The sequence below is a fragment of the Pecten maximus genome, chromosome 3, assembly GCF_902652985.1.
Source record: "Pecten maximus chromosome 3, xPecMax1.1, whole genome shotgun sequence".
Lineage (NCBI taxonomy): Eukaryota > Metazoa > Mollusca > Bivalvia > Pectinida > Pectinidae > Pecten > Pecten maximus.
In genome coordinates this window covers 46,017,252-46,043,227 of record NC_047017.1, presented here as the reverse complement: position 1 = coordinate 46,043,227, position 25,976 = coordinate 46,017,252, and the positions used below count along the sequence as shown (strand labels likewise).

The 25,976-nt window shown below is 35.2% G+C and overlaps 1 protein-coding gene across 2 annotated transcripts; it reads left to right on the top strand.

The window, feature by feature from the left end:
- Nucleotides 1-167: 167 nt before the first annotated feature.
- LOC117324332 (DNA repair protein RAD51 homolog 2-like) lies at nt 168-25,773 on the top strand. 2 transcript variants are annotated; one of them, XM_033880127.1, is made up of 11 exons: nt 168-280; nt 2,600-2,713; nt 3,148-3,261; nt 3,481-3,617; nt 4,248-4,364; nt 4,777-4,960; nt 5,481-5,541; nt 8,783-8,895; nt 9,358-9,436; nt 9,602-9,748; nt 24,851-25,773. In XM_033880127.1, the coding sequence occupies exons 1-10, from the start codon at nt 197-199 to the stop codon at nt 9,706-9,708; spliced, it is 1,110 nt and encodes a 369-aa protein (XP_033736018.1). In that variant the 5' UTR covers nt 168-196; the 3' UTR covers nt 9,709-9,748; nt 24,851-25,773. The 2 variants fall into 2 exon arrangements, with proteins under 2 accessions (XP_033736018.1, XP_033736017.1); XM_033880126.1 differs by having other exon boundaries at nt 5,481-5,553.
- Nucleotides 25,774-25,976: the final 203 nt, after the last annotated feature.

Here is a 25,976-nt window from a genome sequence, read left to right as displayed (position 1 = left end):
GGCATATATGATAAAGTAAGCAATATCATTTGGATACCATATTGTCTTTTTGCGCGATATATAAGCTAATATGCAAATTTCAATGGACAAGCATCCTTAAATTTCCCAAAAAAATCAAGCGTGCATATGAGCTAGAGTTAAGCGTTTGGATGACAGTGGCGCTGAATTTGTTTTCTTGAAAAAAGAACCGAAGCAGATGTCATCAAAAAGGTTACGAAGAGTCGGTCTGAGCAAAGAGGTTTTGGATTGTCTGTCAAAAAATAGCATTTACTCCTGCAAGGTTAATATGTCATTTGTGTTTTAGAATCACAGAGCTGGATATGCAAGGTAACAGCTTTTAACGGTCGTACTAATAATACGGATGTAAACAAACCTGTCCAGCCACAAAATTGAGGGCAGAGTCTAACTTATGCCTAATGATAATAAACAGCATACACACACGTTATGTTATGCTTTTACTGCATGTGAGCAGAGAACAACAACAAAGGTCAGGTTTACACAGAACGAAGGCACAACATAACAAACATGTCATAGAATAAGCTTCCCTGTCAGTGTCAGCTTAACACTCGAGCATGGTTAGGAATAAAATAAAAGCGTCTCCCACTACATACTCATAACAATATTGAAAATTTCAGTAAAACATAACGAAAAAATGTTCGAAATTTACTTTTATGGTGTTCGAATGAAGTTTTTCACACACTGCTGCTTAACACTATATATATCAGGTTGGGGTAGTGCAGTAGTACTTGATGGGAAACATTCAGATAAAATACCAGTAACATCAGGACTACCCCAAGGAACCTGTTTGGGCCGGGGTACGGACAAAAGCCCCCCTGGACATTAGCCCGTAGGACAAAAGCCCCTTCACACTAATCAAATAATTATATATTTTTTTTTTTATTTTTTTTTTATTTCAATATATGTGTTTTTAGCAATAGTTATATTAAGTTAAATTAAGTGCTACATATACAAATATGTATAAGTGACTTCAGTCACCAGTAGCTTATGCAATGTAAACAACCGGTTCGAACAACAACTACTTGAACTGTTACATAAACAATAAGCTGTTAGACAGGTGTTTGGTAGGTTTTTCATTGATGTTGTATTCTCCTGAAAAGAAATATATCATTAATGGCTTCATGTGTATCAACAGTGAAATGTCTACGTTTGCACAGGCATAAATTGTTTTTATATTATTTCTATGATTTTAATCATTCCTAAAATTAAATAATTACAACACAGGGCAACATGTTTGGTTAGGCACTCATTATATTATAATTTGAGACACAGATACTGAAAAAGGAGATGTTCTAGAAACCTGATGGCACCATGCAATCAGCGATTATTGATAAAATTCTACTTGTATAATAACATAACTATTTATTATAAAAAAATACAGATTTATATAAGTATACCAACTATATTTATATAGAAGGGGCTTTTGTCCGGGAGGGCTAATGTCCAGGGGGGCTTTCGTCCGGAGGGGATTTTGTCCTAGGGGCTAATGTTCGAGGGGGCTAATGTCCGGGGGGACTTTTGTCCTACACTCGTTTGAGCCCCATCCTCTTCCTCATTTACATTAATGATTTACCAGACTACATCAAACACAGCACCCTCAGACTATCTGCAGATGACAGCATCATTTACAAAACAATACACAACATCAATGACGCAACCAAACTACAACAAGACATAGACGCAGCAGGCTAATGGGAACACGATTGGCTGATGACCTTTCACCCTGACAAATGCAATGTCATATCCACATCCATACAAACTCCACAACCACACATTACAACAAGTAGATTCCAGCAAGTACTTAGGCATAACATTACAAAACAACCTTAAATGGGACACGCATATAAACAACATCACATCAAACGCAAACAAATCACAAGGATTTTTAAACGGAACCTAAAAATAAACTCACAACACATCAAAGAACATGCATACAAGGCCATTGTTAGACCCAAACTGGAGTACTGCTTCTCCATATGGGACCCTCACAACCCAAGTCAAATAAACCAGTTACAAAAAATACAACGCAGCTGCAGCACGATACATACAAAACAGATACCACAAGACAAGCTCAGGACAAGACATGCTAGACAACTTAAATTGGCCATCACTACAAACAAGAAGACTACAAACAAGACTCATTTTATTCTACAAAATCATACATCAACATGTTTCCATAGAATACAGCAACATCCTTCACCCACCAGACTCTAGAACCAGACAAGCACACCCCTACACTTACAAACACATATCTGCTACCAAGGACACATATTAATTCTCCTTCTTTCCTCACACAATTACACAATGGAACCTCCTCCCGGTAGCAGCAGTAAAGTGCACCACACTATAGGGCTTCAAGGCAAACATACCACACTCAATCCTTAAACCCCTCATAAACAAACACTAGGTCACAATAAATTAGCGCCCCTATGCACCCACACTCCACATAATCTTCATTATTGATGGATGAGTGTCATTATAAGAAGAAGAAGAGTGGGAAACCACCTACTTGCGTATAATAATGTATAGTGTGTCCAGGAAAGCCAAGCTCCTTCGTGTCAGTTAATGGACTTTTTTTCAGGACCTGCTATCCAAAACAAAGTTGGAACTCCTGAAATTCCTTGGTCTCGGTATATTTAAAGTGGACGAGGTAGTGCAGCTATGCAGTAAAGCTTGTGCTCCAAAACCTCAGACAGTGAGTTTGTACCTAACATTACACACAGATCATTATTTCCTATAAAGACTATTGTTTGTTATTCTGATCATTTGATAAATCATAATTTTTAAAGTAAAGTGATGTCTTCATGAATGTCTGTCTTTTATACACACACTTGTTCATCTGTTGAGTAATAGATCTCATTGATAAAATTATAAGTGAAACTTTTCTTAAATACCTGTCCATGCAGGGCTTTCAGATGCCTCTTGATCAGAAATGATATTAGGAAATTAATTGAATTTTAGAAGTAAAAAAAGAAGGATTATAATATATGTCAAACACAAAAGTCAAAACTTATTCTGCCCTATGATAGCTATAGGGAGTTAAAAACATACTCTCAAGGGCTCTGCTGTCATTGTACATGTATGTAAAATTTGTAGTAAACATGTTCATGGATTGATTGTCTATTGCAGTGTTTAGAATTATGGAACAAGAGAAAGGAGAAGGGTTGTCATTTCTTTCAGACCTCCCTCCCTGACTTGGACAATGTTCTCCATGGAGGGATACCAACAGGCACTATCACAGAAGTAAGACTGATAAACCTTTACAATATGTAAGAAGGGAGGTAATTCTTACTGTTCAATCTTTGAAGGAGTTCACAATCAAATTAGATTTTTGTTTTCACTTCTTGAAATAATCAACTATGTTTAGTGCAAAATATTGTATCCATTTATTTTTTTCCTCAGTTGCTTGTAATACCAGCTACAATAGGTTTATGAATACTATTGATTTTGCTGTTTGTATAGATATCTGGTCCAGCTGGATGTGGTAAGACCCAGTTCTGTCTGATGTTGACTGTACAATGTACACTCCCCTTGGAGCTAGGGGGATTGGCTGGTAATGTCTTATACATTGATACAGAGTCAGCATTTAGTGCTGAAAGGTAAGGTTTTAAAATACCAGAATAAATTGTATTCATTTCCTATAGTTTACCAAAGTGAATGTCCCTTATGTTGTCAGATTGGATAATTTACTTGTTCATAACATAGATTACTAGTCCCCAACAGGTACAATATTTCTAGAGGGGAAAATGTTCATTTCATTTGTCATTCTGTGTGTTGCCTTATCTGGGCAAATCTCATATACTGTAACCTTTCATCTACAACTACCAAATTTTGCATATATGAGTTCTTCAGTACAATGTGAGTACTGTGAGTTAGCTCCCTTTGTACATGTCTGATAATTGATTTTTGTTGTATATGAACTGAATTGTTGCAGTTTACTTGTTTTGTTTACAATGATTTCTGAATCTCTCATCTGAGACATGAGTGTTGTATGGACTTTTCCACCTTTTCAAGTTTGTGCTTTGATAATGTATTAAACCAATACCTGTAGTTATTGATCATCTTTTTAGAGATGTATGATGTCAGAAGTATGTTATTTTCTCTCTTTTTTTTCTCAAATATATATTTCTTTCCTTGATTAAAATAATGATTATGATTATGAGTAATTCTTATATCTTTAATATTTATGTTTTAACAGAATTTTGTAAAATATTGTGACACATTTCTAGGCTTGTGGAGATTGCCCAGGCAAAACATCCTGATCTGTTTGTGGGAGACAAGCTGGTTGAACTAACCAGTCAAGTGTTTGTAGATACACAGCAGACTTGTGCTAGTCTCATGGAGAGGTAATTAACATCATCATTCCTCAATAGTATTAGCCAGAACTAAAATGGAAACATGTCAATGGATAAGGTCATAGTCACAATTTTAAAAGTCCAATTTATCAGTGTATATAGAGGGACTATTGCATTCTCTCCATTCGTCCAATTATCTAACTTATCTTTTTCTCTGTGCCATAACTTCAGATGTGCTGAATGTTTTATGACAATCAAAGATGACCGTATCAGAACTAGACACTTTTGTGTACCATTCTGATGGCCTGGCCATCACTCCAGAGTCAAGGTAGTATAGACATTGTATACATGTACAAGATACAAAGTTCTATGTTAAGTAGATACCGGTAGTTTGTACTTGTCCATGACTCCTGGATGAAAGTGATATCTGATCACATTATCTGGACTGAGATTTGTGTTGTAGGCTCCAGACAATTGAGGAGGAGATCATACAAAAGCGGGTGAAGCTAGTCATTGTAGACTCCATGGCATCCCTGGTGAGGAAGGAGTATAGCACATCTCTTGGGCGCAACCTTACAGATCGCACCAACTTCCTGTCTCAGCAGGCTGCACTACTCAAATATATTGCAGAGACCTTCTCTATACCTGTATGTTATTTAGTACATGGGTAAAGATAGGTTATCATCATATTATTTTCAATCTGGATGATATATTTGAGAACAACTTGCAGTGAGTTCTCTCAAGTTGTTACATTACACTAAACAGCATTTAACATGACATTTACAAGGTGGATAATCATATTTCTCAAATGACTGAAAGAAATAAGAAATTTAAATAGTTTGGCTAAGTGTAAATATTTGCAACCTGGTTTGATCTTATATAACATATTTGAACTATAAACGAAAAAGGAAAATTGATCTGAATATTTTGACAGATAGGAGTTAAATATTTCTGTTGAATGGGTTGGTAAATTTTAGAAATTTTAGAAATTTTAAGATTTTGAATTTTAATATCATTAGATCGAGCTGGGATATTAAATGAATATAAATGTCTTTTCTGATTTGCTGAAACAATCTTCAACTTGAAATGGATGACAATTATTTTTAAAGAATGCTGTACTGTAGGAAGGTATGAGCTGTACTTATGACGTGTTCTGTTTGCTTACAGGTGGTTGTTACCAATCAAATCACAACAAGATATGACAGACAGGATGATGTGTCTCGTCCAGGTGAGACCTCTGGTAAGACATTCCACTAGAGTAAATTATCACGTAAGATTTCTCTGGTAAGATATTCCAGCAGAGTAAATTATCACGTACGATTTCTCTGGTAAGATATTCCAGCAGAGTAAATTGTCACGTACGATTTCTCTGGTAAGATATTCCAGCAGATTAAAATATCACATAAGATTTCTCTGGTAAGACATTCCACTAGAGTAAAATATCACATAAGATTTCTCTGGTAAGACAATGCACTAGAGTAAAATATCACATAAGATTTCTCTGGTAAGACAATGCACTAGAGTAAAATATCACGTAAGATTTCTCTGGTAAGACATTCCACTAGGGTAAAATATCACGTAAGATTTCTCTGGTAAGACAATGCACTAGAGTAAAATATCACATAAGATTTCTCTGGTAAGACAATGTACTAGAGTAAAATATCATGTAAGATTTCTCTGGTAAGATATTCCAGCAGAGTAAAATATCACGTAAGATTTCTCTGGTAAGACATTCCACTAGAGTAAAATATCACGTAAGATTTCTCTGGTAAGATATTCCAGCAGAGTAAAATATCACATAAGATTTCTCTGGTAAGACATTCCACTAGAGTAAAATATCACGTAAGATTTCTCTGGTAAGACAATGTACTAAAGTAAAATATCACGTAAGATTTCTCTGGTAAGACATTCCACTTGAGTAAAATGTCACGTAAGATTTCTCTGATAAGACATTCCACTTGAGTAAAATGTCACATAAGATTTCTCTGGTAAGACATTCCACTAGAGAAAAATATCACATTAGATTTCTCTGGTAAGACAATGCACTAGAGTAAAATATCACGTAAGATTTCTCTGGTAAGACATTCCACTTGAGTAAAATGTCACGTAAGATTTCTCTGATAAGACATTCCACTTGAGTAAAATGTCACATAAGATTTCTCTGGTAAGACATTCCACTAGAGAAAAATATCACATTAGATTTCTCTGGTAAGACAATGCACTAGAGTAAAATATCACGTAAGATTTCTCTGATAAGACATTCCACTAGAGTAAAATGTCACATAAGATTTCTCTGGTAAGACATTCCACTAGAGTAAAATGTCACGTAAGATTTCTCTGGTAAGACATTCCACTAGAGTAAAATGTCACGTAAGATTTCTCTGGTTAGACAATGCACTAGAGTAAAATGTCACGTAATATTTCTCTGGTAAGGCATTCCACCAGGGTAAAGCATTACGTAAAATTTCTCTACTTTGACATTCCACTAGAGTAAAATATCACGTACGATTTCTCTGGTAAGATATTCCAGCAGAGTAAAATGTCACGTAATATTTCTCTGGTAAGGCATTCCACCAGGGTAAAGCATTACGTAAAATTTCTCTACTTTGACATTCCACTAGGGTAAAGCATTATTAAAGATTTCTCTGGTAAGACATTCCACCAGGGTAAAATATCACTTAAAGGTGCAATCCTTCATTCAAAAGGCAGATATAAGTTGCACAGTAATTTATAAGATTTATAAATGAAAGACGCTTACACTCATATTTGTGACTAGTTGTGATGAAATAAATATAATATTTGTTTAGAAAATCTAAAACTGTGCCGCTGTGCAACTGCACTGAAATTTTCTGTAACACTTCCTTTGCTTCATTTAGATAGTATGAGACACCACAAACAACCGTAAACAATCACAGCATAGCGAGTTATGTAGCTTTATCATTTTTATATGATAGTAAACCCAATTTATAGCTCGTTTTACCTCGATTACTTATGTTATTGTAACATGCATAACTAGTAAATGAGTGAAAGATGGAAGAGAGGAAGGAGAATGCATCGGTTGAATTGAAAAAGGTATTCGCATTGCTTCTATGGGATACTCAACTTGACAGCCTGACATGTAATGAATTTATGCTTAAAGTTACACTTGCTACCACGCTGACAAATCGCATACATCAACAACATCAATGACTTACTGAGTCAACCTGGGTTTGTTAGACAGTAAAAAGATGATTTACATGTGAAAACCACCATGAATTGACAGGGTAACTTCTCAACATTTGATAAGTGAACCCATGCTTTTCTGTTTATCATCCGGGGATGTAACTTGGCACATGCAGAATTGGTTCATGTTCAATTTTTAGATGTTTATTTCATACTTTACTTATGAATTGTTGACATAACTAAGCAGATTTGAAGGGTATTAAGTAAAGATAAATCCATAATCCATGAGGCCTTCATGAAAGTAGCTGTATACTTTAATCACCCACTGATGAAGGGCAGTACTCTGTTATTGAATCAGTATGACCTTGACCTCAAGGCGCAAGCTCAAATATACATTTTTTTCCTAATATTTGTCTGGACAATAACATTTAAACATTAAAGCTATCAAATTGACAGTTACTGTATATCTTAATTACCTACTGACAAAGTGCATTGCTCTGTCATGAGATCATTGTGACTTTGACCTCAAGGTTAAAGACCAAATACATGTACATCGTATGTGTTAATTTCTTCTTGGCCATAACTTCTTACCCATTGAAGTTCTCATGATGATCTTGCAGTATATTTGCATTATAGCTGATGTGCAATGAATTGCTGTAAGGTCACTTTGACTTTAGTCTCGAAGTCAAAGGTCAAAATGAATAATTTTGTTATGATTTCTTATCTAGAAATAACTTTTAAACTGTTAATGATATCTTCAACGAAAGTTTCTGTATATAATGATAAACCTTTGTCACCTATTGGTGAAATGCAGTTCTTTGTCATTAGCTCATTGCAAACTTGACCTCAAGGTTAAAGGTCAATGGAATGCAAAATAGTCATTGCCTCATAAGGAAGAAGGGGATGTTCTTGTTCACAAAAACAATCTCTAGTATATAGATTTGGAGACTGCAATCCAATATTTGGGTGAAATTTAAAGCATGATTGAAACTTTTGATGTGTAATGAAATACATTTTTTGTACCTCAATATTCATATTCACACAAACTTCCTGCAATAAACCTAAAAACCGTCAACAAATAGAACTGATCTTGGCTTTGTCACTAAGAATTTATTATTTGGAGAATTTTTCTGTTTTTGGAGTTTTATATCTTACAGGGTTTTGTCTTGTTAAATCATAATACATGATGTATAACTCAGTCCTATTCATATTTATAGTAAAGTGTACATTATCTTTGATGGTTTTTGTATAAAACTGTTGTCATATTTGTTTTATTTTATTTTTTTTTTTTTTTTTTTTTTTGACAGCGGTTCAACTGGATGGTGAGACTGGGTATGTAACCACAGCCTTAGGAAACACCTGGAGTCATAGTGTTAACACGAGGCTCATCCTCCAATACCACACAGACCTGGAGAGACAGGTGGGTTCTTCTCAGAGTCAGCCATTCTTCTGTTGTCCTAAACAGTAAAACTCAATTTCCGGAGATCTCCTGATCCTCCTCTCACTACTTATATTTAATGTCCAAAACCCAAGGCTTTTTAGCTCACCTAGTCCGAAGGACCGGTGAGCATATGTCATTGCGCAGAGTCTATCGTCTGTCTGTCCATCACCCAATGATCATCAATATTTCCTTTAAATCACTACTTTTCCTTAACCACTGAATATAAAGTGTAAAGAATATAACTTTTGGTATCATATAGCCTACTGTTGTTATCAATCAAGCATACTTTATCAGAGAGATTGTACCTTCAATGCTTCTTTTGGGAAACTTATAAGACTGTATACGGTATTTTCTACATGTAACTTAGCTGTGTATAGAATACCAGGCACTTCCACTCAGATATCTGACATCATTGGTTTTCTTTTTATGTTTTCCCAACAGATAATGGTTGCCAAATCCCCTATTGCCCCATTCACCATATTTACCTACACCATTCAACAAGCTGGCCTTGTTCAGAAAGGTAAGATTTATTTTTGAATTACCTCCCCTGGACCATGAATACTGCAATAATGTCGCGCCACATCAGAGGAGTAGTTTGTTTAATCTGGAAATACACTAGTTTCATCGGGGTGTAAAAATGTATAAAACCCAAGTTGGTAGCTACTGTAACTGTTGTTTCTTACAGAGGGTGGGGCCGGTCATTATTCAGGGACAGACCCAGGGAAACAGAAAATCCAGGTCAAGTCAGCACTAAGGATGGAGGACAGAAATACAGGACCATTTCAGGGATGAGAACAAGTGTGTTAATCCGATTCTTAGTTAAATAAGACAGGTAAGGAAACATATCTCTCAATATGACCCTTGTTAAACAGCATTCCAAATATTTTACTATATTACATATTTTTTTCTGATACAAATTGTCTTTCATTTCTGATATTTATCATTGAAGTATTTCAACTGAGCTGCCTTTTGAAACAATGTGTTTATTTTTTATAGTCATCGTGTTCTGTACTCTGACGAGAAATGTACAGAAGAACTCAAACCTTTTACTTATTAATCTTTTGTATTACTTCTGTCATTGTTATAAAGATACATATCAATGTTGATCTGGAAGGTGGTCAGATGAACAGATATTGTTTGGATGTGACTTTTGAGAAACAGGAAAAGTAGTGTCATTGAGTATTCTTGCAGAATAGTTCCATTTCAAACAACCCTTTGACAAAGTATGTGATGGGACAGCAAATATCTTGAAGTAAGACTGATTTAATTTTAGAATGTTTTTAATTAATTAGACCTTATCTTGTTATTGTCCATGTGAGGTTTTGAAGACTTTTTCACAGGCAGAACATCATTTGCTTTCCAAATTCAATTAGATATAGCCAACATTGTTCTGTGTAGATGGTTCTAGTACTCTTCACCTTGATACCTTAGGGTATGTAGAGATGCAGGATAGGGGGTAAGCTGTATATTTGATATAAGAGCAGCAAGGTCCTTTATTCAATTCCTGGTACATGGGTTTCGTTCAAACACTGGGTCACATCAGGACACATCTACATGCAAATCTTCTCCCTGAAGTACTAAATGTTTAGTCAACCAATTTCGCATCATCACTTCTGAACAATAACTCAAGTTTTACATGCTGCTCCCTCATCAAGATTGTTTGCTTCAGATTTCTTGTCCATCATAAGGTCAAATGTCAAGGTCACTACTCACTATAAATAGAAATTTGTTTCTAGACAAAAACTCATGTTAAAGTGTACTTTCAAACTTTAATTTTACACACTGCTTCCTCATCAAGAGTGCATGTTTGGGGTTTTGTGTCAAAATGCCAATGGTCAAAATCACTTACTATAAATAGAAATTTGCCCTCCAGACAATAACTCTTGAGTTCAAGAGATTAAACTTAAACCTCACACACTTAGCTGTTCACTTTTACTGACCTTTTTTTATATTTCCTTTTTGGGTCAAAAGGACAACAAACTGATCAAAAGAATTTGTTAAGGATTCTACCTCATTTTGACTGCGTATACGGCAGTATGCCTGCAGTTGGCAACAAACATTTTGTATGGTTAACACATTTACGCTCCATAGGATATGGTCGTTGCCAATTGCAGGCATACTACCGTATACACAGTAAAAATGAGGTACAATCCTTATGTTTAAATCAAACAAATCGCTTAAATACAGTACGAAGAAAATAAAATTCAGGGTTTGTTGCGACGTTGGTAACTACGGCAGCCGTGGTTGCTAAGATAATACAGTTCCAGTGAATCTACGTAAAGACACCAGTATTGTTAATAAAATTTAAAAAAAGCAACTCAACATTTTTATTTAATACCTTTTACATTTTTAATAATTGATATATTCACAATCCAAAATTTCCATCTCGGATTTACTATGGTTGTCAAGCACAGCATGTATTGACACAGATTTAGTAGTGACGTGGTCAAATGTTCTCAAGTAACTGTACTCTTCAGCCATTTGTTGTTAGCTTACCTTGTGGAGATGTTAGATATGCAATCATTTCTGCAATATTCAGTTAAGTTTTTGAGATCATCCGGTAACAGGAGAAAACACTAAAATTGTGTTGATCAGTCCTTTCAAAATGGTACCGTCGAGTTGACTACCGCTAACATCACAAGTAGATGACGTCATAATTATGTTACCGATTCCCAGGCTTATTACTCAGCTGAGCCTTTTTCACCGGATCTACGCTAATATATTTGCAGTCAAAGTGAAAAGCTTTCTTAGCGTTACCCCCATTGGCCCCATTTCCCTGGATTGATGCAAATGTGATTTATCAAGAAGTTTAAGCTTTAACAATAAATAGTCAATCTGCAATCAATACATATCATAAAAGAAAGCCAAACTATTGATTCAATCACATCGTATGCCTAAAATGTTCAGTAAATATAATAACAGACCGAACGTTACACTATGTAAGTGTGTACGAAAACAAAAAACTGTGCAATTTCCGCATATGTTCCAATTCCATTGTCGGTTTTTAGCTCACCTGCCCAAAGGGCAAGTGAGCTTATGCCATGGCACGGCGTCCATCGTCAACTTTTCCATTTAAACAACTTCTTCTCAATAACCAAAAGGCCCAGAGACCTAATATTGGGACTGAGCATGCTGTGATAAAGGGCTACCATATTTGTTCAAATGAATGACCTTGACCTTCATTCAAGGTCACAAGGATCAAATAGGCTGAAATCTTCAAACGACTTCTTCTCAATAACCAAGAGTCCCAGGGAGTTGATATTTGGTCTGTAGCATGCTGGGGTGAAGGGCTACCAAGTTTGTTCAAATGAATGACCCTGACTCACATTCAAGGTCACATCGGTCAAGTATGCTTAGATATTTAAATGACTTCTGAATAGTGCCAAGAGACATTATATTGGCCCTGTATCATGCTTTCAAATAACTGCAGGATCCATATATCAAAAGATCACTGCATTGCAGGTGAGCGATTCGGGCCCATTGGGCCCTTGTTTATATATGATTTCACCTGTCTATGCAGTCTCCGATTGAAATTCTTCCCTGTATTCATTTCATAATCTAATTTAAGCTTAATTCCTTCTTTTCTGGAGATGTTAACACTTGTGGCCTTCCTCACTTTGTATTGCAATCACCATTACTTACCTGTGCAGCTTCTGTTCGGCGCATGCGCAATCAGTATTTAATTCAGTATGGAGGCAGAACGAAATGGAATTTCTTTGGGACACAATTAATTATTCTTATTTCTTTTTATTTTAAAGATAAATAAGAAAATGACAATTTCTGAGGGTTGTAATAGTGTAAAGTGTGTAACTTTTATTGCTGAAGAAAAATACATATGAGTCTATTTATGTTTTTAATTGATAAAAAAATACTATTTGTTGGAGGTGAAGTACCTTTTACAATTTTTCAAATTTTATTTGATGATAATCCTGGGAATATTTTGAGTCATGCAGCTAGAATCTCAGATAGACGTCATTGTGACCAGAACTGATATCCACTGTTATTTACATTGGGAGATAACATTGAATAATAAAACTCAAGTCTTGTTTTTTAACAACATTAACGGGAAGTTTAGCTCAGTTTAACATTTACTTCATCAGATAAATAATTATTATGATTTGTTAGGTATTTCAATTCTAGATTTGTCGTTTGCAACCGAAGACTCCCATTTGAAAGAGATCGTTGTTTGAGTTTGACAGTTTTCGGATATGTGGTAAATTAATGTCTACTCAGGCTTGTATAAAAGTTAATATCCTGTTGTGAGAGATAATGAGCAGCCCGTTTTGAGGTGGACGGTGATAAGCCCACTCGGCATCTGGGATACTTGAAGAATTATATAGGATTAATGAAATTCCTGCGACCTGTTGTCGTCTCCGAGTGTGCGGCATGGTGTTGATTGTGTGATTGTCTTGGCACTGACACCACGTTGCACCGACTTATACATTGTTTAGATAACACATTGACATATAGCTTTTCTTCAAAAACAACATTCCCTTAGTTGGGTATCAGTCAGCCACCTTCAACTTCTAAACGCAATTGATGACTGGAAAATTATTTGGAAATGCTTAATCACTTAATCCTTATAGATAAATTGTATCTACAACTAGCCTTTGGCTAACAAATACTATGACAAATATTTTGGAAGTTTTAGTCCTTTAATCTGTGTAGATTGTGAGAACACTTGATACAGAATCACAACTGCCTTACTGAAAAAAATGTTTTGAATGATTTTGTCTTTTAATCCAGGTCAGTTTTAAATGTTTACATGAAAATGGTAAAATCACAAAGGAAGTTTTTATCACTCTTATCAAATAATACCTTGTGACTGTCCATAGTTATACGGGTAAATTGAATGAGTAAATGACTAATTTGATCTCTGACACAAGAATTCCTTAATAGAATGATATCAGTAACTCAATGCAGGAGAATGAAGCTTCACATATTTGTATTTCATTGTATACTTAAAACAAATCTTCCTGGTAAAGATAAATCATGTTTATATGAATTTTACAGTATCACTGCATGCAGGGTCGCCGCAGGATATTTGTTAGATATTTATTGACAGAGGAAATAGGAAGTATGATAAATATTTGCTTAGTTAAGTCTGCTGAATTGAAACCAGAGGAATTGGAAAGGTGTTGATACCACCAGATATACAAAATGTAATCAATCCATGTTGTTCCTAGATGTAATAAAATATATATAATTTTAATAGTTTTAAGAGATGTACCAGTCTGGGTGGTACACTGATTGCATTATGTGTTTTGGCAATTTGATTCCTTGGCTATTTTCAAGCAGCTTTGCCTCTAATGTCAAAACAAAATGTTAACCTGTTAAGAAATTTAATAGGTCCTCTTACAGGAACAGTGGAATTTTGCCCACAAATTAATTCGTAGTTCAGTTGGTCTAAGTGAAAAAAAAAAAATTTGAAAACTTTTCTCACTGTTGATGAGAACATCATTTTAATTGAACTTTCCTATTGTACAAAAAGGAAAGTTGAGTGTACCAGTTTCGATGGTAAGCTGATTGCTTTCCTTCATATTTGGTATGTGTTTTTATGTTAATCTGTATGCTCTTAATATTAGCTCTAATTGAATCAATCTTAAGTTAAATGCTTGTAGACATTTTCAGCCAGCTGTTCCAAAAGAATAATGATGAAGTAGTATCATCAGTGGCCCAATTAATGTGGCCTCATTAATGAGACATTAGTAAAAGATGTAAAGGAACATATAACTAACAATTTAATGTCAATCTAGCACTATTACATTAACCTTTAAGGGTTAGACACATAGCAGGGCCAATTTTGACATGTTATTGTTCTAGTTTTCATCGATTGCAGAAAATTTGTTTTCTTAAGTTACCGATTCCTTCATCCATGAATCATTTACCCATTTCCATATGTGTATACCTTATGTAGCAGACCATCAGAGGCTCATGTTTAAATTTGCTGATATTTTAAGACCCAGCTTGTACCTGTACATGTATATATCAATATACGTTGTCTGTCATGAAAAATAATGTATGTTTACCTGATGAAATTCTGAAGAAAGAAAATGGATGAGATCTCAGTTTAAAAAAGGGATAAAATAAGTTTACATTTAAATTAAAATTCATTAGTGAAGAACAAAGTTGTTACAGGAATCTTAAAATATACTGTAGCTATATAGGTAACATGTCAAGGGAGTCATAAGGACATAAAGAACCTTTTATATTAATGTAATGCTTTGTATATAGTTTAGTAGGACACAATTTTTTATTATTTTTTTTTACTTTTGAATATGTGATAAATCTTGTTGTTTAAAGAATGATTTAGGAGAAATTGTTGAGATGTTGTAATCAGAAGCACAGTGAGAAATATTAAAGAAGTCCCACCCTGAAAAAACAAAAGGATAGAGCTCCTTTGTGGCTTTTGTCTAGAGGTCAGAAAACACAGATTATTGTCTAAATAGGTAAGCCAGCCCACCTGATAAACCAAACACTTGCCCACCTTACTGAATCCCCATGTTATGAGACAGGACACTTCAAATGTATCCTCTCCCCACTAGGGACTGTTCCTGATAGGCAGGACGCCTGATAACCCAGCACTGTTTCCTATCACTTCAGATATTATTTGGGCTAGTTTGGTCGGTTATCACATGTTTGTTTTATGAATCTGGCACATTATAGAGAAATTAATACTCAATTGTCTATCAAACATTACAACTTCAAAAGAAAACCTTAATCCGATATGGATACAAATATTCCAATTTTGGATAAGTGCCTGGTTGAGTAGTTGCATGGAGATCCCTGAAAGGGTAATTAAACAAGTCCATGTTACCAAAGCTGTTCTAAAAAATGTGTGGAGAGAATGACTTTAACAATAAGCTTGTTTGCTACTTGGCCAGTTTTGATTTGAAAACCTTACTCTTATTTGAACCCCTACCAGGCGGTGTAAATATTTCTTTGCCTCAGTATAACTGGTATTTTATGCCCCCGCCACAAAGAAGTCACAGGCGCATAAGTGTTACCCTTCATCTGTCCATCGCAAATTTGATTGAGAAGTTTTGCCGCATTTGTCGTGCAGTCCTGAAGAGTGATAGGGTGTTGATATGTGACATGTTTTGTACTTTAACTAAATTGTGTTTGGTCCATTTCTATCAGAGATGCAGTGGAGGAGCCATATACACATATGTATAGTGTATTTATAATTAGGTCACTGCGACCTTCGTTTTAAAGTCAAGAGTCAATTAAGTCATAATTTTAAAAACATAGGAAGGTAAGAGAGACAAATCTCCAGTTTTTTAGTGTAACTTCACAGTTTACAGCTACCAATAGTAAAAAAGCATGCAACAACTACTGTGAACAAGATGTTTTCTAAAGCCCAAAACAGTCTTAGGTTTTACTTACACCATGATTAGATAGCATTAAGGTTTACACAAATTAGATTCTTCCATTATTCACATTCAAGATTGGAGGGGATTAATTGCTTATTATCACATTTGACCACGCCTTTAGTGTAAAAAAAAAGAAAAGAAAAATAATCTTTTGTAGAAGAAATCTTCCATTTGTATCTGTACGGTAGTATAATAATGTGGAGTCTATCACCAGAAATGTTTTTGGTGCCCTTTTGTTTCTTTGTTAGGTTTAAAGGTTATGAAGGTCACACTTGCATGACCATTTCAGGGTGGCGAGAGTATGTCTGTAGAACTTTCTTCATTTTGTGTTTATTTTAACTTTTAAGCCAAATCTTAAAACCTGCTTTAAGGTACCTTAGATGGAAGCCTTTTTGAACTTTTTTTATTTCAATTATTGTTATTTTTTCTAACCTCATTGTATGATATCTCCAGTTTGTGATGATACTGAGAAATATTTCAAGATTTAATTGTCCCTGAATATGCCACCCCAGTCCTAAACTGTTCAAGGGGTGCACCAAAACAAGTAGTGAGGATACTTAGAACACCATAACAAATTAAAATTCTAACAAAGACAAATTGTACTGTGTCTGGTGAACGCTAGGTGATGACTATACATGTAGTATATATATAAACTGAAGTGAACTTTGTACAGGTAAACAGCTTATCTCTCACTAGGGACCAGATATATTCTTATGAAAATTAATCTCTGGTTCTTTGACAGGTTTTGTTAGATTCTGGCTGATTCCCAAACTTGTAATCAGTGGGAAGACAGTGGGACACTCATTCAGCGATCAACATAACCAATATTTCTCACATCTAAACATAATTTGCAGGCCAGGGTGTTATCACAGTAGCATTGGAGATTAGGTCCCATTCTTATCGGTTTCTTTTCCTCAATGCTATCTGTACACTGAGCCAATACTTCACCAGTAGATGTGTTCATTTGTGTGATAATCCAACCCAAATTTGACAGAATATCTTTGTTGACTTAATTTTAAAATGTTTATTAACGGAATTGAGAAATACCTGAAAGTTATGGGAGAGTTATATTTAAGAGTTATTTCCCTTAGACCACAAAGGTTTTACCGTATAAACCTTCTCACCATGTTAAAATATTCTTTTTCCATGATTGATGGGTTTCAACTCTTTAATTACGTGTAATCTAGTAATTTCCATTCCATGTTTTAACTTTTTTGCTAGTGCAAGTTATCAACAATAATCAGTTTTAAAAACCCTCAGATCAATTTTCTTATAGAGATCAGTTCAGTTTTCCTGAAGATTAATATCTATATTTTTAATCATTGTTGGTAACAATAGGTATGACCCAAAGACCAGCTCCTATCACAATTCCCCGGTGTTGGTCTTCATTAATTTTAACAGCAGTGTCATCATTCGGAACATGACTTTTATTAATTGAACTTTAATGAATTGTCACTATCTATTTGAAATGAAACAGCAAATTATTGTGTAACAGTACATCTCTGAATATGGTTTTGTAATTTGTGGACAATAACTCACAAGGACACACCAAAGATTAGTTAAAATGATTTTTATAGTGTATTGGAAACCTTTAGGAATTGTTTATCTCAGACAGGCATTACTTAATGTGTGTATGACAAGATTGAAATCTTGGTCAATTATGTCTTATTATGAATTCATACGTGCAAATTAGTTTTCTGATATTGTCAGTGTATTTGTATCATATATCTTAGACCTTTACAATTGATTAGTGTTTATAACGGTAGGTAAACTTATTCACAGGAAATAACAGGCCACGTAATATATAACTGGTAGTCAAGGCCGTGTAAATTAAATTTTGGTATTTTAATACTAGGTAATATGTCCCCTAAACTTTAGGTAATTGTCAGCTTGGCTGTGTCATGTAAGGTTTCTGATGTGATTTTAATTTGGGATATGTCAACCTGAAGAGCAGTTCTACCAAATATTAAAAGGTCTTGTTGCATTTAATTAGTGGGAAATTTACTGATTATGAGAGAAAAGAAAAAGATAGGGAAAACAATAATCTTATACACTTATTTAACAGATTGTCTTTTTTTCAGAAATCCTTTGATTATATTGATTGTGGTACATATTGTAGGATTACACCTTGAGTAGATACAGGTAGACCTACTTTTGTGTGACTGAACATGGTCGGATAGTCCCTGCTGCGAACAGGAGATAAAATATATTTAGTGTTATCAAAAGGACTAGTAGAGGTCAGAACAAACTCGGTAACAATCCAGATTTGTTGTGAATGTCACTTCGTATCATCATCTTGTTTAAGCTATAATCTTATCAAATGTACCACAAGAACCACCTATAGATTTTATCGTTGAACCTTCACATTTCATTTGATGTTTGGTACACAATTATATCATATATATAAATAATATAATGTATATAACGTAAAAAAAAAAAAAAATCCTTGTGGAAGATATTATAAAAAGTAATGCTTCTTCGGGCAAAAAAAAAAAGTTAATGATACCATTTTTTATCCATTAGTGAATCCCCAAGAATACCAAATCAATACCCAATTAAATTGTCAATCAAAATGTTTTATTTCAATGACTCTTTTGTCCTAATCGTGTACAAGATTGAAGTAATTGCTAAAATATCTATCATTTTAAGGTATTATGATTACTGTGGCCCACACAGTGTAGTGATGCAATTATATACTGGTTATCATTAGTAACTGGAAACCAGAAGGTAATAACATGAGGTAAGATGGGATGTCATTAGGCATGGTAATGTATGTGTCATCTCCTGATCTAGACTAAAGAGAAGGTTATGACATTGCATGTGAAGCCAAGGGTGTCATCTCCAGACTAAAGTATGTGACATTGACAGGCTGAGAGTGACATCTCCAGACTAAAGTACAGGGTGTGACATTGAAAAGCTGAGGGTGACATCTCCAGACTAAAGTACAGGGTGTGACATTGACAAGCGGAGGGTGACATCTCCAGACTAAAGTACAGGGTGTGACATTGACAAGCGGAGGGTGACATCTCCAGACTAAAGTACAGGTGTGACATTGACAGGCTGAGGGTGTCATCTCCAGACTCAAGTACAGGGTGTGACATTGATAAGCTGAGGGTGACATCTCCAGGCTAAAGTACAGGGTGTGACATTGATAAGCTGAGGGTGACATCTCCAGACTAAAGTACAGGGTGTGACATTGACAAGCTGAGGGTGACATCTCCAGACTAAAGTACAGGGTGTGACATTGACAAGCGGAGGGTGTCATCTCCAGACTAAAGTACAGGGTGTGACATTGACAAGCGGAGGGTGTCATCTCCAGACTAAAGTACAGGGTGTGACATTTCCAATGTACCAGTGTGTGTTAAGGGGTACGTACATTAGGGTAACTACAGGTATACCTGTGTTAGTTTGGAGGTGCGTACATTAGGATAGCTATAGGTATATGTACCTGTGTTTGTTTGGAGGTACGTATATTAGGGTAACTACATGTATACCTGTGTTTGTTTGGAGGTATGTACATTAGGATAGCTATAGGTATACCTGTGTTTGTTTGGAGGTACGTACATTAGGGTAACTACAGGTATACCTGTGTTTGTTTGGAGGTACGTACATTAGGGTAACTACAGGTATACCTGTGTTAGTTTGGAGGTACGTACATTAGGGTAACTACAGGTATACCTGTGTTAGTTTGGAGGTACGTACATTAGGATAGCTATAGGTATACCTGCGTTTGTTTGGAGGTACGTACATTAGGGTAACTACAGGTGTACCTGTGTTTGTTTGGAGGTATGTACATTAGGGTAACTACAGGTATACCTGTGTTTGTTTGGAGGTACGTACATTAGGGTAACTACAGGTATACCTGTGTTTGTTTGGAGGTACGTACATTAGGGTAACTACAGGTATACCTGTGTTTGTTTGGAGGTACGCACATTAGGGTAATTACAGGTGTACCTGTGTTTGTTTGGAGGTACGTACATTAGGGTAACTACAGGTATACCTATGTTTGTTTGGAGGTACGTACATTAGGGTAACTACAGGTGTACCTGTGTTTGGTTGGAGATATGTCTACAGGTGTATATGAGTGTGTCAGGAGCCTATTTATATCAAATTTTCCACCTTTCACACCGCCTGGTCATGGCTTTAATAAATACAGATTTCGCTGATTACTATCTTTCCACAGGTACATTTGGAGAGTTAATCACCCAGAACTGGTCACAAATATGAACTAAATGAATATCTACCTGGCGTTAATTTCCCGCCCCTGTTGTGAGCCAGAAGATCGTGTTTCTGTCCTGACATTTGACACTTAAATATTACTTTTATAAGTTTTGTTAATCACCGTACCACAATTTGCCAACATGTTTACAGAATGAATGAATTGATATTCACATTTCTTTAACCATAAATCTCATCATGTCAAATTTAGGAACTAAAATGGACTGTCACCAGACCTAAAAGAAATCATGTCATGAAAAAAATACATTAATATCAAATACCTTTCACAGTAATTTATCAATGGATATTTTCTAGCTCGTTAATGTTTTCGACAAATATGAAATATGATTTCATTTGTATACATTTACAATGTTATACAATTCACATCCTGTCCATCAACATCTTAGCCTGCCATTTTGATTAATATCCGTTAGAGAATGTACAGAGCGGTATCGGATATTGAGAATGTAATGTATTGTCTTCACACTATGAAATAGCAAATGACGGATTGCTTTATACGCCATCCTCCACTTCATTCATATTGATTTTACATCATATGAAAATAAAGTTTTTAACAAAAAATCTTCTTACCCCCAAAAAAAAGTGATGGAAGTTATATATTGATTGAAGCATGAATGTGTATTATGATTCCTGCGCATTCTGAATTGATTCTCGATTTATTTTCTGAATTAAATACGCAAGTTATTTTCACAATTTCATATGAGTCTTTTCCGTTTCGTCCTTGAAATTGAAAGCATGTTGGAGTAAGATCAAATATGAAACGATTTTTTTTATCTGTGACTTCGCTTGCACAAACATTATTTCCTTAAATGTTGTTTCTTTTGCAGTATGCCTGTGTGACATTTTGCACACAAGGAAACATTTGTTCGAATCACACAATTAATATTGCTGTGATTGCCCTTGATTAAATACGCACACCATCGGTTGTATTTAAGTATGGATACGCCTGACTTCATTCTTGTTTGTCAAACAAGCTTCTCTACTCAAGTCACTTTTAATTGATGTACTCATTTGAAAATATTGTTTCCATTGAGATACAAGCCTAAGGAGGATATATCTCCTTATTGGGGATGTGAACATTGTATAACGCTATTTTAGTTGACACAGATTTATTTTCTTATTTGTTGTCAGTTGTATTCAACTTCAAGTCAATTCATTCACGTTTGAAATGTTTTATTAAAACTGTCTATGTAATTCCCTTATTTTGTTCTATAAACTCTCATTGCAATGTTTCAGTGTCGCAATATATGACAAAAAGTGAAGGGTAGCGTGTTTGGTTTCCTAATTATATAAGTGGACAATGCTCGGGCCAGATCTTGGTCTTTGTTCCTTAGCATGTTACCTAATGACGTGTACTGATAAAGAGTATTGTTCCAACACCAAACCTGTTTCTACAGACTTGTTCTCATCATATAACTGGTATAATCATTTCTGTTATCCTGTTGAACAGTAGTAGCAATACCATGATGTAAAAGGTTACCAAACAGCCTTAAATGACCATCGTACGCTTCATTTTTTTTTTTTATTATTATTTTATTTTATTTATGAACGGTTCAATTCAGACAACCATGCACTCGTCCATTTACAGTAGTATTCAGTTGTCCAGTATCTAGCTATACATTCGACCAAACGTCTCTAGATTGCACGCCCCTCATCGCCATCGATGTGACAATCCAGTAGAATTCTGATTGTTTCATAAAAAGGACATTGTTCCTTTGATATTATAAGGACAATTGTTATACACCTACCAAAGTCCTCGAAATTTCACTCGCAATAGTTAAGCAGTTGTGTATATTCTGCAGACGTGTCTTCCTGAAAAGTCTTTCGCAGTTGATCAGGAACGGGCCCGGTTTGGTCCAGATGGTCCAAACCAAACGTGTATTATCCTCAAACTGTAGCACACGGGTTGTTCAGAGTGGCAACACTGCCGCATAGAACGTTTCAATATTTTTTTTTCTCTGAACTTACGCAACAGAAAGAAAATGTATACTGGGGTGTTTTCATTAATTTGCATTGGCCACAGAACGAAGGAATATACCGACGTGTTGACTAATCACAGGTGTAACGTTATTTTCGAAAACGTTTATTTTGAGTTTTTCAGCAACCACAGACATTTACTCGAGAATTATTTTGTTGGACACATTGTGAACTGATACGTGTTGACTGTTTTACCCAGGTTGATGTTACGTTTGATTTTCGTAATACATTGTCATCGGGTGGAACAGTTAGTCTGGCCTTTTTGGGCGGACTCTATAGCTATATATACACTGTATTTGGAAACACACCTTTGTGACCGTATTGTGTACAAAACCTTTAAAAATGATTTGCAACAAAAGTTCTATGATTGAGAACATAGATAAATGTATTAAACGATATCTTAGCGATTACAACCTTGACCAGAATTTAATGTAGTGAGTGTGAAAATCATTATTTTAATCAAAATCATGAAAGCCCCGATATAATCACCGGGTAGATGTCTTTTCTGAGAATATAATGGATCCTAGTTAAAGAAACCGTCAAGAGCTGATACATATCTCGGTTGGGTCGCTGTCCACCTGATACGGGATAGGTCCACATTTATTGTTGTGTTCAGATATTTATGGATCTGACAACATCTTTGTAATTACTAGGTTTTCAATACCTAGATACAAACATTATCACTGACGATTATTACGATGTAAACATCAAACCAGTCATCACGTTGTTAATTGTTCGCCATGGTCCTATCCGCGGAGATTAACAGGTTTTATTGGCACTCGTAAACCACCAAATATGGTAGAGGATTTTGGGTATGATCTCTTTAGGGTGTCACCGTACAAAAGCCTCACCTGAGATTGAGTGCATTTCATACCTGAACGCTACCAGGTGATGAACTATAGGTGGGACGTCCAGGCTTACCTGGGTAAATATTATCATAGGAAGTCTACTCTCCATGCCCACTTCAGTGTTGCAATCTTATCTCGGAGGATACAAAATGAAGTTTCTATAATCACTGATCACAGATATGTTTGTGTATGCATTCTGTAGTAGGTTATCCCGTCTCTCTGCAACTTCCACCTCAACTTGAACCTTATCATACAGAAATTCAATATGAATAGTGTATCATGCAGAAACGTATTTTCCTTCTTTTTTTTCAGTATTGAGATTACCATGATACGTTGATATACCTGTTCAATATGAAATTAAACATTCTTTATTGTGTGTACAATTGATTACCAAATATAAGGAAGAAATTGTTCCCAAAGTGAAGACTTTTATTTTTTTATGTATTCATTTTTTATTGTACTGGTGTTGTCCATTGTACACACGTTTGAGGTTCCAGCCATATATGATTAACTTCGGGACACCGGTGTTGAGGAATACGCTATGCACGTTTGAGATTCCAACCAGGACTGCTTCGCTACTAAACTCACGTTTATCTAGTAATGACACAATACCTAGTAGAGGCTGGATTCATAGTGATTCTATGTTAAATTGTTGATAGTCACGAAGAGGGAAATAGTCCTGATAAACACTGCTTTGATGTTTGTTAAGCTTTCAGCATGCAAATTTGGTCACATGATAAGATAGAGTAATCATTGAGGTATTGTAATGTCGGAATATATCCCTGGGTCCACAAGGTGCTCAAGTGTTTACAATTTATGTACTCCAGAATTTCACTTTGAAGATGTTTTTCTTTCTGTTGAGGTTTATGTTTTCTCTTGAAGGTGATAACAGAATTTATAGACCTGTAACCTCCAAGTTAGTAGCTTTGAACCTGTAATCCAGTCTAAGAACTCCACAATTTATGTTCTGTGAAATCTACACCAACCATGTCTATCTTGGTTACCTCAAAAGTTTGTTGTGAAAACAAACATATTAAAATATTTTATTTATTTTTGATGTTTAAAAAATGCGTTTGCTCTGATGTGCTAGCTCCAGGTAACTGTGTGTTACTCGGCAGTCGGCATGACACATATTCTTCTGTTTCTCTGTAATCTGTACTTCTATAGATCCTGTGATAGTTTGACTGTCGACTCTTTTTTCATGTATCGCTTCGGTATCAAGTATATCGGTTTTCATTTAAAATGTAGAGCATATCTTGCATTGACGTTTTATGAAATGATTTAAATAAAAATCAATATGACTGATATATAGATAGTAGAAGGATCTTACGTATTGCAGTTACTTCCTGATATCATAGGGCAAGAAATTACGTACGATACTGATATCTAATCGCTGGATTGAGTTCAAATAAATTATTTATCAAAATAGTTTATTTACAACATGTAAAACAGGTTAATCGATAAGAATATTGCATTTTTTAAAAAAATTTATTTCAGGTAGTGTTGAAGTGGACACTGGGATACGTTGAGTTCAGTTGGTGCTGACCTTGGCAAGTTGACCTTCACCTCTCTGATCTTGGTGTTTGTTATCAGATCCTCCTGGCGTATCTATCATGCACTGAGGCAGACTAGTGAAACATACCAGCACACTGCGATCTTCACAGTCCAGGCGTCCACACAAAGACCAAACGAGGAACACAGTTCCGAGTTCCTACGGATCAGTAGGCACCTATTGGCTTCCCTGTTAAAACCCAATGAACATGAAAACATCTCAGACAAAGAAGAAAAGTGATAAACAGTAGTTAACCAATGTGTAAATCAATGCATGCAAGTCCAACAAAAGTTGGAGAAGCTATTGATAGGCTTTGTCAGTTCTAAATCGCGTCGTTTTGATATCTGTGATTGTAGGAATTAACTGGTGTTTTAAAAGGTGCAGGATAAGACAATACTGACTGGCACTTAAGTTTTGTTCCTTTATATCTTTAATTTTCTGATAACAAAGTACTGAATCGTTAGATTGTCATCCTAGCTTACGGAAGATCAGACCACACCGCAGTGTTTTGTTCTATATCTCTTACTCGCGAGGCTGGCGTTGTGGTTGATTCCGACTTTCAGTATTGTTTCTCTTTGTATTTCATTTTTTTATCAGACAAAACGAGATCTGAAGATTACCTTGTTTCACACGTGACTTGTCAAATATCCTGTTTGAAATCCTGATAATGTTAAATGCGTCAAGGTTTTTGTTTGGAATCATTTGATAAGATGGTTTTAGTTTTAAAGAAAGAGTGTCATGTTGTTTTTGTTTTTTACTATTATTGATAAAGAAAGAGATAGCTTGTTTCACTCACTTATAATGCGGAGTGTCAGAGAATATGATAATTTTAATGTTTGTCAAAATTAAAAGCTTTCACAAATTTGAAGAGTTTTAATTAATGGTAAATAATTAAAGACTAAACTGGTTTATTTGTGGCAATATTGACCCGAAAAAACGACTATTGTTTTGGTCAATGGATCAAAGCTAATACAAAAGTACCAAAACCATGATAACAGGCATAAGTTTAAGAATAGTAAATAATTAAAATGTAAATTTTATTTATTTTACAACAATTTACGAAACAAGTTA